The following is an 18,525-nucleotide window of genomic DNA, read 5'->3' on the forward strand; positions in this document are numbered from 1 at the left end:
AGACTCTGATCAAAGCTGTTTGCACAAACGCTGGTGTCTTCATAGAGTCTCCGAAATGAGAACATAACATGTGGCTACTTCACTTGGATGGAATGATTTTTTTTGCACAAACACATTGACTGTAGAGCAGTATGTTCTATTCAATGGGTACTGATAATGGTCTACTGTGAGTTTTTGCTAACTTTTACAACTGACAGAATGGTATTTAGTTTAGGTTTAAGGATCTGTTTCGTTATACCAAAGTAGTTTCACTTATTTTGTTTACAGCATTATCATTTCTTGAATGGAATTAATGAGGAGCTTTTTAAATGGAAGAAAAGCTTTTCATGGACTCAAGAAAATGACTAAGTAAAAAAAAAATCCTTTTTTGGAGTGTTTTCGCTACTGTAAAACATGAACAGAATGTACTCCGTTGCACAGTAACAGTTAATTACTCCTGAAATATGCCAACATTCTGGCAAACAAAAGATTTAAAAGTGTTTCTATGATTCTCAGTGAAACTAAAGAGTTGATAAATCCCATTTTAAAAAGAGAAAGGCATCAATTCCCCACCACCAATGCCCCGTGGGCACAAGAGGCCCGGCCTGTTAGGCGATTAGCCCGTCTTACATTCCGGGTGATCGGATTAGACGATTCCCACAGTCTAGTCTGAAACTACTCCCGACCCGCAGCTCCGGAGAGCATCTCAATATCCAATTTCACAGCTTTCTAAACCTGGATCACACAGGCTATTTATTACTGTCACAGTCTTTGTGTTGGGGGGTGGAAGGGGTGGGGAGTTAGCTTTTGTGTTTCATCTGTTTCGAAGCAGGAAGACGATCAACAAGAGAGAAAAAAGCGTAATGAGTGAGGGACCTGTGGTGTTGCCTGAAACCTCCCGAAAACACAGGATCCTTGTTAAATTAGACAACAACCACGCTTGTTTCAGCAGTCAGCAGCTTCTCTGAGACCTTTGATCCGCACGCCGGCCCCGGTGACTGAAAGAAATTATGACCCAGGTTTGTGTGTGTGTGTGTTTGTGTCCTGCAGCACACTGCAGAGTGCTCTCTAATTGATTAAAAAAAAAAGAAATGCAAGTGTAAAGAGTTGACTGTACTTTGAATTTAGGAATCACGACCTCTGAAGAAAATGAAGGTGTTTCAAAAACTTTTTGATTACTGCTCAGAATTATACTCAGAAATGGTGATTCTGAACAGATGTAGCCAAAATAGAGCCTCCTAGATAATAAAACCATTTATAAGGCCGTCTTAAACTGGACCAGCAGCTGTAATAGGGGCCTCCATTATAGAGGCTTTATAATTTCCCTGCTTTTTCCTCTTAGAGCCTCTGTTGTTCCTCTGAATTACCTCTGAATGATTTATGCTCACTGGTCTGGCCACTGATAGACCCTGGCAACACAGATAGAAACACACTTAGGGCTTTTTGGTGTGTAAACACGCTGTATTAAAAGCCAACTTGTTTCAAACAGCCAAACACATTTGCTGCGACGGGGGCCACTCGGTGTCATTTCACTTGTCAAACACTGCAGTGTCACAGCCAATCAGGAGACTCCAGGGGCAGCACAAGCCATTTAACCTGAGCAAACACAGTGCGCTGTGAAGCCTGAGGATGACTTAAGAGCCTGAGCAAACACTGGCGAGAGCCATCGGGCACGAATCAAGGCAGCCTGGCTGAGGACAAGTCACTCTGGTAATGGGTTTGTGATGACTCAAGATCGAGCGGCCATCTGTTTGTTACAGTGGGGGAGGACCACAATTCACAGTTCAGATACACAGAATATTAGCCGGTAGTGCAGCAGAGGAGGGGAGGATTTGGCTTGTGGCACAGGATGTAAAGCATATGTCCATAAATGGTAAATATGTTGATAGCTGAGGCCCTGATTCCCTGAGTTGGGGCCAGATAACAGGATTTGCATGGCGATTTTCAGCCTCAGCGACAGAATGCCTTTAAAAGGTGTAAGACAACTAATCCTGCAAGTGACCTTCACACTATTCACGACATACAGGTGGAAAATGCTGCAGTGCTGTTGTCCCACCAGCAGCTCACCGCTCACATGGAAAACTCACCACATATTTAAAGCACCAAAGTGTTTGCATTGGATTTCAATGATGGGACTTTGAATAAACCACAGTCATTTGTGTTCGGTCTGTAACCGTGAAGTTCATTTGAACAGTCAAACCACATACAGCCTCTGAAGCAAAAACTGGTTCTCCTTGCACAGAGCTGCTCAGGGATAGTCTGCCTATGTAGTCTGCCACTTTACAGAAGGAATCTTACCTCTTGGAAATCCTTTAAGTGAAAGAGTACCATAATGTCAAGATACTTTAAACCCATCTTTGAATTAGTGAAATGCACTCAGTTAAAGTCCTGCTGTTAAAGTAGCAGGCCTGCACATAAACTGCTGGGTTTTATATGTTACTGTAAACCACTGTATAGCATATAGTGTTTTACATCTATAAGGCATAAACAACTTGGAATCTGTTATCTTTAAATATAGATAGGACTGTAAATACATGTAGAAGGTAAAGAGCTAAAAAAAAGTACAAATACAAAGTACAAAGAATTATACTTGAATAAATGCACTTAATTTCTTTCCTCCACCACCAATGATAATGTCTACATGTTCTAATAATCTGCTTAAATTAAATGTTGGATTATATTTTCTTATGTGCATTTTCTTCTTAAGAACAGAAGTGTGGTGCTGAAATATTTTTGATAAAAATATTTACATTTGATTATAGTGCTCAGACAGTAAATACACAGGATATAACTAATTATCTAAAAAGGTAGCCCCGTCTTCACCTCATTGACCTACTTTTTCAATACTGAACAAGCACTCTTTACTCCAGTTTAGTGCCATTTTAAGAGGAAAACCCAAAATAGAAGCGCCATTCATCATATTAAAAGCCGCACTGCTGTTTTTACTTTTGTATATGTCGGATTAGATGTTGTTAAATATCCTCGGGGAAGCAATCAGGTGTTTAAAGTTAAGGGCAATTCCCTTCCCTACAGACAATCAATAAAAAAGAAAAACCTAAGCGTGGGGACTGTAATAGGCTCGGCTTGTAACCTGCTCTGACAAATTAAGGCAAGTGGTGTTTTTTCATTACTTACACATCCGTTTTCATTTTTCAAATCAGTGGAACCAATTAAACAATGCTTCCTTAAATTAGTCATTGATTTTTAGCAATAGTGACACCTTACAAAAGGAAATGATAACTTTAAGGGAGTGTTGCTGCTTTTTTTGTTGCTGTTTTTTTTTCATTACTGCCAGCACCAGACACAAAAGGACAGAAACAATTCACCTACATGAAAAAGCGAGGTCTTAAATTAGCCATTGATTTTTCCTCAGGTGTCACTTTGGTTAAATGCTTTGTGATTGGGAGTTTTCTTTCCAACTTGGAAATTGACAAGAGTCTATAATCTGCTAGTCTACACACACATACACACACACACCTGCTATGGTGTTTTCTTTTCCCACTTCCACTTTGTAAATTTATGACCTTGTCGGGACAGACATGATAAATATTCAGCTTGATTGAAAAAAAAAAGATTTATCATATGTAAGGAATACATAAAACTGCCAAGAGAAGAAGCACTGAAGCTCTTAAACTTTTCTTTATATTATGATCAATTAAAACATTTGAGAAGTGCTCATCACTTTGTTTTTCAGAACTATTTTATTACAGAATTTTTCCTATTGCCAATCCCATCCCACACACGTGAATCTTGAGAACAAAATTCAGAGTAATTTTTTTAATGCTGAAATTGACGGGAAAAAAAAAGAGACAAAAAATAAAGAGAAATCCAGAATAGCAGGCCATAGCTGCTGCACTGTTTTTTTTTTTCTTTTTTCCCCCTGTTGTCATTTTCTCGAGACTAGAAAATACACTTACAATTTGAAGCAGCAACAAAATGTGCATTTACCTGATTATACAATGGAACAATTTAATATACCATGATTTTTATTCATCACATTATAAAACTCTAAATATTTCTTTTACGTTGTTTTTTTTTTTTTTTTAACCAAAAAGCAACCTATTAATGGCAAAGCAACAGTTTTTAAGCAAAATATACACCTCTCGTTCACCTGGAACAAAACCGAAAACAATTCAAGGGAGAAATTCGATTTTATATCTTTTTTTTCCTTTTTATTGTCTGTGCCAATGAAATCAGATGTTTTTTGTTTTTTAGCTGGGGATGCAAACATTATCCTGAATATGAACTGACTGGCTGCTGTAACCACTTTGACTGTACATACACTTTTCACCTGTTATCCATTGAAAAACTGAACACCTGAAGGACGAATGAGTGACTCCTGCTCTGACGCATTACACTGCTGTTTACAGTGAATGACTTATTTTACAGCAGCCTGTAGCTTTGTCTTCGATCCTAAACACAGGCCATTCACGTGTGACGCAGAGAAAGTATTTTTTTTGTCATCCAGACATTTTTTTTTCCCGGAGTGCGTCCTTGTAAGTGAAAGTCTCATCTTTACTGACCCACAAGGTTGTTGAGCTGCTGAGGATCCAGTGGAGTTTATGTCATTACAACACCTACATGATGAAATCTACAGTCTGATTGGACGACGGGCATTGACGGACAGAGGTGCGGTGTTCAGACCGGTGGCGAGGCAGTTCTCACTGATAGCTAAATGTCTCTTTTATAATCACATTACTTTTTCAAGTCTATAATCATGTCACTTCACCATAAAAGTATCGTTAACACGTTTCCAGTACAGGATGAAGACAAAAAGAAAGACAGTCAAACAAATGGCCATCTTTTGTGAGTGTAGATGAGACGGTTTCTTTAGCAGGAGATCAAAGTGACCGTAAATTAGTCCAGTCTCGTTAGGGCGGCACATGCTCAAAATCATAAGGACTTCAAAAAACAACCAAACAAACAGAATGATTCCCACATTAATGTACAAACATAAATGAGTAAAAAGCCAATCACATAGCTAGCCCCCGGCAGGCTAACATCGTGCCATTCCGGTCCATAAAGTGCACTCTCCATCTTGCTGTGCGGTCAGAAAGACAAGAGCAAAAGGACGTGTACGTGTTTGAGACAGAGGGGAAGGGAAGCGCCGCTGCATGTGTGTGTTCAGTCTAATTCCCCGAGCGGCTGCGAGTTAGAGGACACGACAGTCTCATGTGTACGGATGGAGGCAGGTGGGAGGAGGGTAGGGTGGAGGTGTGGGTTTTGTAGGGCTGACGTTAATAAACGTAGCCCTCGCTGTAGGGGTGCGGCTGGCAGTAGGGTCCCTCCTGTACGTATGCCATGTTTTCGTCAAAGTGCGACAGCGGCACCGTGTCCTCCTCGTTGATCTGCCGCTCCATGTCAGTTTTCAGCACCGGCCGCTGATTGTCAGGAAACGCCATGGAGAACAAGGCCTCGGGGTCACACACGAACTTGTAGACATATCTCTCGCCGGCCACCTGGAGAAAGACGGAGAGGTCTTGTTTTTAAACCATTTTTCCACAGCATATTCTACAGTGACTGAGTGTAATCTTTCACTTTAATCCACCAGATGGAAAAAAAAGATTAAATATCTTTAAAAAAAAAACAAAAAAAACCATTTTTTAAACTTTTAAAGCTGATCTCCAAATGTCATCAACAATTCTGCTTTGGCCTCCACACTGCACTAAAGAAGAGGTGCTTTGAGCTTTAAGTGTTTTCAAACAAGATACAGGATTAGTTAATAGCATTTGTATCCATATCATTTGATGTTTGCTTACAAAAAGCTTCATTAAAATTTGCAGTATTTGCATCTCTGCTCTCTCATTATACTCTCTGACTCATGGAGCCCCGCCCCCACTCACAATAAAAATAAAAAATGGCCGTTCTAATGCTGTGTGACTTTTGCGTTTTCACACATCGAATCTGATCTAAATTAAGCCATTAAAACACTAGCATCACACATTAACACATACCAACCAACCAAACGAGACAACAATAGTCCAGTAACTCGTAAATAGTATCTGCTGGCTTTGATGTGGATACAATGACTTGACAATTCTCCAATCGTTAAATAGTCAAATATTTTAAAAAGTGCACAAAAACTACTTTTAGGTGACTAAAATGCTTCGTGCTCCTGATCTAGAGCACAGCAGCACGTGGCTTTAGCTTCTGTGCTGGTACCCTTTGTTGCTTTGGGGCATCCTAACCACCATGTATTGTTTTTTTTTTTTGTTTTTTTTTGTGGATCAGTGTTTTATACAAACCCACTTCAAACAAATGAACTATCCCCAACCTAAGCGAAAACAGCTTATCCATTAAAAGAGTTATTTTAAAACACCAGAATAAATTATATAGAGTGGTTTTACTAAGTTTTCGAAAATTATCTTTGAGACACTGATTGCTTTTTTAAACGTGTTATGTCACACGTGGATTTGGTAGAAAATAAAGGAGCTATAAACTGTTCATCGCTTCTCAGAGGTAAAAGTGATCTCAGGAGCAGATTTATGTTTTCTTTGCTGTTTCTTCCTTATTTTATTTAAACTTGGCCAGCAGTTCTTGACCTCCAACCAGCAAAGTATAATTCCACCTAAAAGTGCTCAACCTCTTCTGACCGGCCTATTAATGAATGCTTTCTGGAGATGCTTCTAACTGTCAAACTAATACCTCAGGAAACAAAAAACCTGACAGAAAAGTGTGTTTATCCAGTATTCTGTTAAAAAAAAAATCATTACTCTTGATCTGAAGTATTTTTGCATAAATAATCTTATGACAATGATCACAGCATATGCAGTGTAGGTCCTAACTCTAAATGCACTAATTGATCTGAAAGAAACTTAGTCCAGTACCAAGTTAATCAACATCTATACAGCTTATGGAAATTATTTGTATAACACTCAAATCCATACAAATTATACATGCGTGGTAGCTGATCTCAAAAAGAATGGTCATTATTTGCACATCTATTGTTTTTGTAAATATTTTGCTGAACAATTGTTTTACTGCAGGGACACTTTGACGTAGCTGGTTCATCAAACAGTGATGTTTGATGGTGATGATGTAACTGATTACTTTCCCTTATATAATGAATATGTAGCTTGCAAAGAAGAAGAAATATATGTATTTATTACTCATTTGTTTGCTGTTTATAAACATCTGTTTTTGGCATTACTACATATACTACATAAATACTACATGCACTATAATGAAGATTAATTCAAAGAATAACTTGATAAATTAACATACATATTTGTGTTTCACTTTAAGAGTAAAGCGGACACGAGCCGCAAGCCTGGCAAAAACTGATTTTTGCACACAATACAGAAAAAAGCTTTACAATTACAATTTCTCAGCTATAAAGTGTAAATGAACTTTTTTAGCTGTTTCACCATTTTTGAGACACTCTTTTTCCTTATATAAGGCACCTGGGGGAATGGGAGCACCTTTAACACAGGCCAGGTATAGCAACCAAATTAGTTCTTTTCATACTATGTTTACATCAAAAAAATCTTTTAGAAAAAAGGTGAACAGTTTTGGATCCCTTTCAGTGTAACAGATGAACTATAACTGGTTGATACAACTTTTGTATTTATTTATTTTTTACCTTCTGCATGATTCCCTTCTCGTAGTAGTAGCGCAATGATCTGCTGAGTTTGTCGTAATTCATCGCTGGCCGGTTCTTCTGTATCCCCCACCGACGTGCCACCTTTATCACACACACAAACATGAAGACAATAAAGACAGTCAGTAAACAGAGCATTATCAGAAAGCAAACTTATCTAACACAAACGAGCACGGTTGCCCTGATTTCCAGACAGGAACGCTGCAGCAGCTAAAATGTTAAACAAACTTAGCGATCCATATTTTCCTAATAACAGTAATTAGAGCGCGTCCAGCTTGTGCAGACCTGACCAGGGATGTGTTCATTAGGAGCTTGTCACACACCCAGCGGAGGAGGCAGCAGATGTTACAGCACCTGTCTACCAGACCACCCGCCACCCGGCCTCACGGTCCAAACCCACAGCCCTACGGCATTCTCTTAGCTGCTCGCTTTTTTTAAACTCTGCTTTTTACTTTCATTTTTGTTTGTTTCTCACAGTTTATCTCCTATAATACCTTCCCCGATCAATGCAACTGTGTTTTTTCTGTTTTTTCTTTTTCACATTTTTTCTTGTCCCCGCAACCGCTGACATGCTGCAAATGCAGAAACCGCTACCTAACGTTTGTCTGCGGCGCCTCAAAGCAAATGCGTTTGGTCACCTGATGGCATGAATGGGGCCCCCTGTTAGGTGCAGCTGGCTCGTGCTTCTAGACACCATCGGGCTGCGTGGACCACTGCCCGGTACTCATCTATCTCCTCCATTCTACACTTTCACCCCCTGCCTGCACCCTGCATCCTCCTTCATCCTCCAGCAGTGACTGAGCCCCACTGTGTGTGATGTGGCCATACACAAACCCTGCCTCTGTTTCCATTTCAAAAGGCCCAACCGCCAACATGGGTTATATTTTTAGGAATATGTCCTGTGAAATATTTAACAGGAGCAGGTCATCAGGGTCACTTGGTTGGCTTTAGTGTGGACTGTAGAATATATAACCCTCTGAGGTCCAAGTCATCGTCTGTGATGATCCCAATCCTAACTCCAAACCCTTACCCCAACCTGTGTGTTAAAGAAAAGCAATAATATATATATTTTTAAATGTAAGAAGTTTTTGCTCCCTGTCAGTTAGAATGATTCCTCTCTTTGTCTTCTGATCAGTAAGAACAATTTCTTAAAGAAGTCTACTGCATTTTGAGAGCAGAAAATATTACTGATTCACACGTTGACCTCTGACCTCATTTGGTTTTGCAGTGATTTACCTTACCTTCTTACCTTCTTTCACTGCTTAATCACTTCATTTTTTTTAACCAAAAGTCTACGACCCCAATATATTTAAGTTGTAATTACATAAAACGGTCCAAAGCAGCAAATATTTACTTCTGAGTAGCTGAAAGTAGGTAAACCTCTTAAAGATTTTATTGAACAATATATGTAGTGAAATACAATGCAACATTTACCTAAGACTGTCCAAAAAGCTTAAGTATAAAAGCCATGAAAAATAAAAACAGATTTTTTTAAAGGAGTACAATTCAGGATTACAATATAGAAAAATACGATTTTTTGTGACAGTGCCTTTGCGTGTCTCTTACCTCTTCTGGCTCAATGAGTTTAAACTCCATGCCACGGCCGGTCCAGGCAATGAAGTGGGAGTTGGACGGGTCATCCAGTAAAGCCACCAGGAACTGCCAGAGCTGCAGCGAGCCTCTGCGCTGGTACGACGGGCCCTCACGGTACAAGCCCGACTCCTGTTTGATGTCGCCTACAGAAAACAGGGCAAAATGGTTATTGTATGATGGGCAGAATCGTTGGTACGTGGCATACTTTTCATTTTAAGAGTCACTGCAGGACTCACCTTCCACCTTTTCAGGCACCACGCAGGTATCGTCGTAGAAGTGCCTCGCCACTTTGTCAAACATACAACCTGGAAAACAAGATCGGAAAACAAAAGATAGTTTGATATCACACGAAGCAAAAACCCATACGTGCACCACCACAACATCCACACGTAACATCGTTGGTACCTTCAGTCCTGTTAGTGTGAGCCAGATAGCCGTCTTGCCGTAAGTAGACAGAATGGCAGCTAGGCACTTCTGCTGAAACCCAGGCAAGAATGAGAGTGGGTGTTAAAGGGCCCGAAGGCAGCATTAAGAACACTATCTCAGTTATCTGAGAGCAGTCAAAGCCTGTTCACTCAATGCACCACTGGCTCTGATTAAAGAAAATGCCCTTCAGCATCAGCGCTGCGATGGCTTCCAGCCACGGGCGAGCTCACTATATCACACTGCCGATACGAGCCCCGAGCATCTCCACTCAGAGGAAGATTTACAACTGAATAAAACACAGCGCTCGTGTGAAAACAGGAGCTGACACGATGTAAGTTTTTTCATAATACGAGGGCTCATGATGATTATTTTACACACGTTCTGAGATCAAAACTAAACGGACCTGCAGGTGTTAGTTTCTTTGACGTTTTCGCTGTGCAGCTGCAGCACGTTTAGCTAAAACGGTTGACGTGTATCTTCTCAATCAGCTTCTTATTATGACTGACTGCATCCAGTGTGAGTATACAGTTTTCTGCCAAAGCTGTTTGCTTTGTTTCACATGTTCTTTTATTTTTCTTCACGAGTTCTTCACTTGTTTGAAATGAACACATGCTTTTGTAAAACAGTCAAGATATACTACCAATACATTCAAAACGTGAACAAACACTTTTTGATGTTGTTTATGATGCTTTTCGCTGTTCATCAGGCCACGCCCACACTGGCCTGAGGAGACAGATCAGCTCAGTTCTTCAGTGGTGATAAATACTCGCTGATTCTCTACTTTATACATATTTAACATCGAGTCCTGATGTTTGAGCAACATTTCAGCTGATGTTAAAATAAACTGCAAAATGCAGACGGTCACTTTTCTGGGGTCAAAAAGGAACAATTCACCCCCCCAACACACTTCCTCTGGTTCTGTTTTTTTCCAAGTTTAGATCGTTTTAATGCAAATTTGCCAGGTTTAAAGATATCAGCTCTAGAAATATCTGCCTTTTCCTAAATCGCACCCACCTTGTTGATTTCAAAGCACCTCTTTTCCTTATAAGATCTACCAACCAACTAAAATAGATTTTTGAGTGAACTGCACCTTTAAAAGTTCTCACTCGTGGTTTATCAATATCATGGCTATAACAAGAGATCAAATAAAGACTTGTGGTTTGAATAATTCTTAAACCAAAAATGTAATTTTATATAGACATAAGCAGTTTTTTAAATCGTAGGTTTAAATGGTTAAGATAGAAATGCCCCACTACATAATTCTCTTCCTTCATTTACCGGTTGGCTTTACTACATTGTCCAATCGACTCTTCCATTTACTGTATATGTCCAAACCTCCCACAACACAGATGAGATGCTGCGATCAAAAAAACAGCCAAATGGGCTGCAAAGTGAATGTTCAATAAACAGACTGAAGCCCTTCATTTAGACCCATAAACATTTCTCTGAGCTTCATCAAAGTAATGGACTTGTAGAGGAAATTGCTGCTAATGAAATTACCAGATCCCCTCCCATCCTTCTCAACAGTCCAGCTCCAGTCAACATGCCCCACTGTGGCTGCTAATAAATTCACTCTGATGCTCCTTCTTGGACATCTTGGTCCAAGAAGGAGCACAACACAAGGAACACAACACAAGGAAGACCTTTTGGTATTTTAACAGTTGATCGAATATATTTCACCACTTTTGCTTTATGATTGCACACAATTCTTTGTAGACAGTTTACTTGTATCAATAACAATTCTTCTAATTGTTAAAGCCATTTTCATTTATCTATGAAAAAACACCTTGCTTCACCCGGTGAAATGTAAGAATTGACTGTTATTACTAAAGAGAAAATCAAGCTGCCAGTGTCATTTTGGGCTCTGTAATTTTTGCCTGTATTTGGCCAAATTTGCGAACAAAAAACCCGAATAAAACAAGAGAATAATGGTTGATGCAAATAACATTGCTGCAAATAGGCCAGAAGAAACCCAAGAAACTGTGAAAAAACAGGGTTATTTTGGACTGAACCTTGTTTTTCTTTTCTTTTCTATTTTTTTTTTTTCTCTTTTTGATACATTTTTCAGTTGTGCTAATTGGCATTTAGAAGCCACATAGTTGTGAAACTCGGTAAACACATCTATTGCAAAGTAACGTTGCCACTGGAAAAGCGAGAAAACACCAAAAATCACAGCTGCCTGACTCTTCAATGACAAAAACTGCAGAGCTGCTGTTAGGAAAACCAGGTGTAACTTAAAGAGATGTGAATGAGGCACCACATGTTTTGGTGTTTGGAGGTTGCTTTTTCCCCCTGACTGGTCACACACACTCTCCTCCAGCTCTTCCTCTCCTGGGTCCACTCTGTCGCCTTCTGAATGAACCCGGCAGTCCGGCGAATGTTCATTCATGTCCTGAGGTAGCCTCAGGCTCCACAGAGGCTCCACAGAGCCTCTGGCTGATGATTAGGTCCCTTTACTCTCTAACCGAAGGGAGCGGACAAGCGTGGGAGGGCAGATTCTGGATTGTGACCAGGCTCAGCCCCCTCCTTTTTTTCTATTAGAGCACCACAGGAAATGGCGAACAGCACAGACACCCAGCCCAACCAGATCCCCTGCCCTAATAATGGGCAAACTCAATAAAACCGCCCCCTCCCGCCATGTCTTCTCTCATTCCTGAAATGATAATGCTCTGGCAGCTATCACTTCTCTGCTCTTTCACTTACCAGAGGAGTTTGAAGGAGCACAAACAAGAGAAATCTTTTCAAATCGCTCACCTGAGTCATAGGTGAAGTCCCTCGGCTCCTGCTTGATCATCATGCCGGCTGGGTATGTGTGGGGAATAGGGGCCCCCATCATGGCCGGGTGTTCGAAGAGGGGGTCGGGGTACTCCTGTTTGAAGCCTTGAGGAGGGAAAGGGATGTTGGGCTCCGACATCTGCCTGTGGTAGATGGGCCGGCCGTCCCGAGCCATTGTCGGCGGGGAGGGAAACGAGTGGCAAGGCTCTGAGAGCTGACGTCGAAATCTGAGACAGACGACAAATTCAGTGGATTCATGACACTGACTCCTGATTGTGAACGACTTGATGAGACAAAAAGGAGATAAATCAAGAACATGTACATTTTGTTTTACTAATCAATGAATCAATAATAGAAGTGAAAATTCTGAAATCCGTAATGATGTTTTCAAGTGCTTGCCTTTTTGTTTCCCCTATGTTTATGCCTACAGGTGACCAAAAAAAGCAAAAAATAAAGGAAAGGTTTGGAATATTTGTCTGAAAATTGAATCAAAGAATCTCAAACCAAAATCAAATATACATGTTTATCCTATGGCACTTGGCTTGTGGTGCTCATGGGAGTAACTCAGAAGTAAAATGCCTCTTGTGTCCTGATTACTCTAAAAATCCACAAAACTTGTTTTGAAAAGTTTCATGTACAAAGTATTTTCTATATAAAGTGCACATCCGCCAACTGTGTTACTGTGCAAAGGGATGTTAATGTTAGCTAACTCTATTCTCCTTTAAGAATTTGAGATTCACAAGGGAAGTGTCATTTAAATCCATTATATTACATTATAAGAGAAATCTGACATTTTTACTCCTAAACTGGAAAATTCACACCTAAAAAAAATCTTTTGCTTGAAATAATTAACTTAGTAGGTCTGTTTGTTGTTTTGTTTTTTCCATTCTGCTATTGATTTATTGAATGAGCTCTATTTCAAAGCACTAAAGTCAAGTGATGACCACATGGCATTCGATGGTTGGGAAAGTTGTCGTTTGCAGGCCCCGCCCACTGAGGATTCACTCAATGAAAAACAGAAACTCAGATGTGCATCTGCTGCTGTGACCTTATTGTAATCTATCCTTGGTACAACTGCCAGCTAAGATCACCAGATGTAAATGTGATGTAAATGTAAGAGGCTGCAGGCTGCAGTACCTGTGGTCCATAGTGTAGGCGTTATCAGGGAGAGGCTGCGAGGGCGGTATGTGGGTGTAGGTCCTGTCTGGTTTGGGTGTTGGGGCCGTCGTGGGTGAGCCATGATGAAGTGGGGACACAGGGGTGCTACAGGGGGGTGTCACTGGGCTGGAGGGCTTCATTCCTGTGGGCTGCTTCTGCTCATAGGCACTGGGGTAATAGCAAGAGTCAAAGATGCCTGTGTTACTGCCAGTGTACGTTACACGATTTAAACTCTTTTTAATTAAGGATTATTTAACTGATAGCTTCGTCTTAAGATGTCTGTATTTAGGGTAGTTTGGAACAAATGCCCTACCCACTCAACTATCCTTTCACTGTTTTCTAAACCAATTTGATTTACTGTATAAATTATAAAGCCTTGTGCAAGATTTGGATGTAAAGACTCTGAGCAGATGTCACAAAGTGAAGAAATGCATCACAAACTACCTCAGGGCATTTATGTCAGACTGCAGTTAGAATCAATGGCATTTTAAACCACTCCATAATCAGCGGTTCCAGAAACCCTCTGATTCAGTTCAGTTATAACAGACAATTAAAACTAACATGACTGCCATAATCTCACATAAATACCTCTGATTGGAAATATCTCGTTAATGTCTTCAGAGTCACCACCCAAAGCTGTACATATCTCGATGTCCTTTGATTTGCAGTTTGGAATGATTAGCAAGTCATTTCCAGTTAAATAAAAATTACAATGCAGAATGAAAAAGCCAAAAAAGTGTCAAATGTATAGAAAGCATAAAGATTCTTCACCAAGAGTAAACTGACGATAAGCTAAAGTGAGTATTTAGTCATCACTGTCCTACAATAAACCTTCACACCTGCATTTATTCCTCTGTTAAAGTGAGGAATGTGGAACCAAATGTTATTTTCTGTGTTTTCTTTACAAATCTGAAAAAAGGTATCATGTACAAAAGCATTTAAATAATTTGTAAAAGATGTTTTAAGTGTCGGTGGGGGGGAGCCCACCTGATGCTGTACGGGCACTTCTCTCCATACTGGAGTTTGAAGGGCCGCTCCTGGCTACAGTTGGAGCTCAGCTCTGAACACGGGCTGTGCAGCTCCCTCTTGATCTTCAGCTGCAGTCCGTGGAACGCCACTACGATGGGAAGGAGGAAGAACAATTAACATTTACACTCTGTCAAACTGTAACATTTTTTAAGGTTGTGACTATTTTTTTGTTCATTTAGCAGCAGACTGTTTCTGGGTTGGCTTGTAAGTACCTGAGACAGAATTCGTACAATCACAGGACGGAAAAAATAAATGAATGAAAACTAAAACCGCTGTCTTCATTTACATCTGACAGATCATTCACAAAAATTAAATGAGATGATCACAGTCTGGAAAAAAAATACTGCTTGTTTTATTTAAGTACAGCAGATTCAATTTCAAAACTTAAAATACAATTAAATTTCAGAACTGCACACAGCAGCTCTACCCACAATGGAAAAAGTCATGTTACAGTGCAGATACAAGCAGGCATGAATGTACCAAGCCATCACTAATTAAGAGAACTCGTGATGGATATATTAAAAACACTTGCTTTTCTAAGCATCCATCTGCCAAAGGATATGACATCTGAGGCCATCACTTACACAAACAACTCACTTCAAATCCCATTTATTCAGCCTTTCCTGACGGGGACTCTGGTAGTGAAATATGACAATCATGAAACAGGGTGTGCGGTGAGCTCCGATAAATGCTTTATCTGCTTTCAGCTGGCTGTCAATAAGTTCCAGACGACAACAACAAGTCTCATTGATCTGAATGGGGGCCTGCGATCTCTACCTATGGCCCCACAGTGAGCCCGGTGCATCTGAGAGGCTGTTAAGTGCCTGATCAGTCCTGATTAACATCCCATCATCTAGAGTCATGATCAACACTAATCCAATTGACTGTGCTTCTGAAGAAAAAGCCAGTCAGTCAGAATGAAGTCAGGCTCAGGTTGCCTCGCCAATCGCCGTCTCACCGCGACGGCTCACAGAGCAACAGCGAAGCTATCCCACAGCGCTCTATCAAACACAACAGAGGACCAGCCGCGGTTGAAGACGATCATTTTTGATTGATGTTTTAGACTGAGAGATGGCCCTCTCCTTTTATAACCAGGAATTATGAATGGAGAAAGTCCATCAACTCTTGGTCCAACTCAAGTGCAAACATTTAGATATTTGAGTACTAGAGAAACTTAAATATGTGGCTAAGGACTGTTTTTCTTTTAAATACAAGAAGGTCTCTGAGGCTACAAGGAGTTGAGAGAGAAGGATGTTTTGAGGAGTTTTCTCACGGCTGACAGACAGCTGCTGTACGAGCAGGGGTCGATCTGCCAACACCCCATCTGACGCACAGTCGAGCCCCCTGGGTGATGGGCCACACGGGCCCGGCATGACAAAGCTCAGGGGTTGTTTGCAGCCCTCGCTGGGGGCCTGACCTTTTCTGGGTCATCGATCGGAGGTCAAAGAGACATTTCCTGAGGGGAGACCTTTGTTGACGCTGGCATCGCAGAGCCTTGTTAAGAGATTATGGACTCAAAACAATACCTCAGCTTTGGCTGTCAAGATCACAATCAGTGTCAGGCTAATTACAGTTTACATTAAACACACATGAATTTGTTTAGTTTAAGAGCCGACTCCACCGGCTTCTTGTTTACAGCTCACCTGAAGCTGAACCATAATTCCTTTCTTTATTTAACAATATATTGACATTAAAACAACGTCTATAAAAATGCTGCCGTTAAACGTAAGCGCCACATCAGCTCTAAACAATGGCTTCATGTGTGCTGCAGCAGAGGGCATTAAATTAGAAATGGAAATGTCACAATAGATTTTGTCAGCGGGGTGCCAAGGTACACAAATCAATAGCGAGGGCATTGCCTCTGACTAAAACAGAGACTTCCCTTTTAGTCCAGAATGTCATGCCCATCACTGCTTGATTGCTCTCATTATCTACATATTGATTAACTAAGATGGTAGGCAGTTTTAAAGAAGAGGCAGTTAGAACAATTACTGGGTCTATTTTGAATGCAAATGTTCTTTTCTTCGTTGTACCACTGACTTAAACATTGGGCAATTTGCTTTAGCCTTTGCAGTACAGATTAAACAGAAATCTTTCCTTTAAACATCGTGGTACATGCAAATAAAAAAAACCTTTTTTTGCATTTTCCAACAACACTTAATTCGAATATTTTTATTTTAGCAGCCGTTTGTTTGCCAGTCCTTTCAGTACACTATCAGATAACTGTTGGCTCCGGCTGTTGTCAACTTTGAAGGTACAAATTGTGCGTTTTGGCAGAACGGGAGCCTACGTTTGGCAGATATTTCTCTAGTCCATTCATAAAAAAATACAGGTCTTTTGGCAACAGCGAAAAACCTTCCATTCCATTTTCACCTACTGTAGGTGCTCGCCTTTGCTGTTAAATGATGGAGGCTCAGATCTGCTGGTAACGTGTGGCCTCATTTTACACCTCCTCTACTCCTCCATTCCCTGCTAAGTTATGCTAATGGTAAGCATCTGTGTTGGAGTTTGAGACAAAGAAATTTCTCCTCTCCTCCTTCAGCCTGAGGACACTTTCGCTTCGAGGCCGCTCACATGCTGGTTCTGTGTCGCATAGACGCAGAGTGCAAAGTTGACATTGAGAGAAGCTGCAACAGCTTCTCATGAGGAAAGATGAGTCTGGCCATGAAAATGCAGAACACACCAGCTTATGTGCTGCAATATTTAAGCCTTCAAAATAAATGTCTTTCCTATTCTTTTCAGATTTTTTATTATTATTCTGTTAGGAATATAAAATCACAGCTATTTCACTATTGTTGCCAATTTTATTTCAGCAGTACAGGAACAAAAATTTAGGGGTAACATTTATTTTCTTTGAAAACATTCATCTCAATAAAATAAGATGTTTCTTGTTAATTGTAGCAGTTAGCTTACATCGATAGCAAACTAAATAGGACATCTTGGCTAATGCTAACTGTGCTAACTGTTAGCTTGTTTTACGTTTGATTTAAATCAAATTTGATAAGTTCATTAATAATTCACAACTGTCATATTAATATCTGTTGTGAATTATTTTAATGTAAAATTCAATTTTTAGTTTTTTAAATCTGAGTAAATAATGTATTGTTTTTCTATTTTCACCACGCTATTGAGGATAGGATGAAAATTATTTAAAGGGCTAAGCACTGTAACCTTTACAAATTTGGCTCAAACACTTTTTCAGACTCAGTCTTTTTCAGATTAATACACATATACAACACATACATGGGCAGTACTGAGTATTTTTGGAGCAAGGAGGTAGTATGTGGGATTTACACAAAACAGAGAGTGCCCACGTTGATCGTAACAAAGGGAGATGTTACCCAGTGCAACAGTGTGAGTCACTTCAGTGTTTTTGGAGCAACAATGGAGCTCACAGACGAAAAAGCTGCTGTAACTGATTTGTGTGGAATCAGTTGTCTGTTAGCTTTGGATTTCTCACTAGATTCGGTGACATTAAAAGTATTTAATATTGCCATTTTCATAACGGCCCCTATCTTCTCACTGCCTTTTCTTTAGGGTTAACTTCCAGCTTTATCTCTCCTCACCTTCACCTTTCTTTCTCCCTGTCTCACCGTTTGCCTCTCCATCTCTCGGCTTGGTGAAAACCCATATGGGAGAGCTGCCGGCTGGGATGCCTGCTCATGCGCCCAACCACGGTGCCCTCACCCTCCTGCCATCTGTTAGTGCCTCTCCAGCCTGCTGCAGGTTTGCCAACAGGACAATTCAGATGGTCAGCAGTCTCCTGCCACTATGGCCACCCACCCTGGCTACCTCTGAAGGGCATCAGGACAGTCTTGGTGACCTCTGGTTATCTACTGTACACCACACTAGTCCATGTTGGGTTTTAGGCAAGGCTAAGTCACACCCATAGTTTAAATGTTTTGCCTTTAACACAGCAGTTGTCTTTAGTGTTGTAGTGTTCTGAACAATTATAAAAAGTAAAA

The 18,525-nt window shown here is 40.4% G+C and overlaps 1 protein-coding gene across 13 annotated transcripts in view; it reads right to left on the minus strand.

The window, feature by feature from the left end:
- Positions 1-1,110: 1,110 nt before the first annotated feature.
- The window catches only part of etv1 (ETS variant transcription factor 1), a 25,236-nt gene continuing 7,821 nt past the window's right edge, over positions 1,111-18,525 (minus strand). For 4 of the 13 annotated variants that reach the window (XM_014329170.2, XM_014329169.2, XM_005947160.3 and 1 more), the window contains 8 exons: positions 14,519-14,648; positions 13,511-13,699; positions 12,353-12,600; positions 9,578-9,649; positions 9,409-9,477; positions 9,146-9,315; positions 7,562-7,663; positions 1,113-5,438 (listed from right to left, as the gene is read on the minus strand). In XM_014329170.2, the coding sequence (XP_014184656.1) occupies positions 5,217-5,438; positions 7,562-7,663; positions 9,146-9,315; positions 9,409-9,477; positions 9,578-9,649; positions 12,353-12,600; positions 13,511-13,699; positions 14,519-14,648 (1,202 nt within the window). In that variant the 3' untranslated portion in view covers positions 1,113-5,216. Of the gene's footprint in view, positions 5,439-7,561; positions 7,664-9,145; positions 9,316-9,408; positions 9,478-9,577; positions 9,650-12,352; positions 12,601-13,510; positions 13,700-14,518; positions 14,649-18,525 lie in introns of all 13 variants that reach the window. The other 9 variants (XM_005947165.3, XM_042214090.1, XM_042214092.1 and 6 more) reach the window with 6 other exon arrangements.

Source organism: Haplochromis burtoni, unplaced genomic scaffold, assembly GCF_018398535.1.
Source record: "Haplochromis burtoni strain Fernald_Lab_line unplaced genomic scaffold, NCSU_Asbu1 Contig_516, whole genome shotgun sequence".
In the NCBI taxonomy this organism is placed as follows: Eukaryota; Metazoa; Chordata; class Actinopteri; order Cichliformes; family Cichlidae; genus Haplochromis; species Haplochromis burtoni.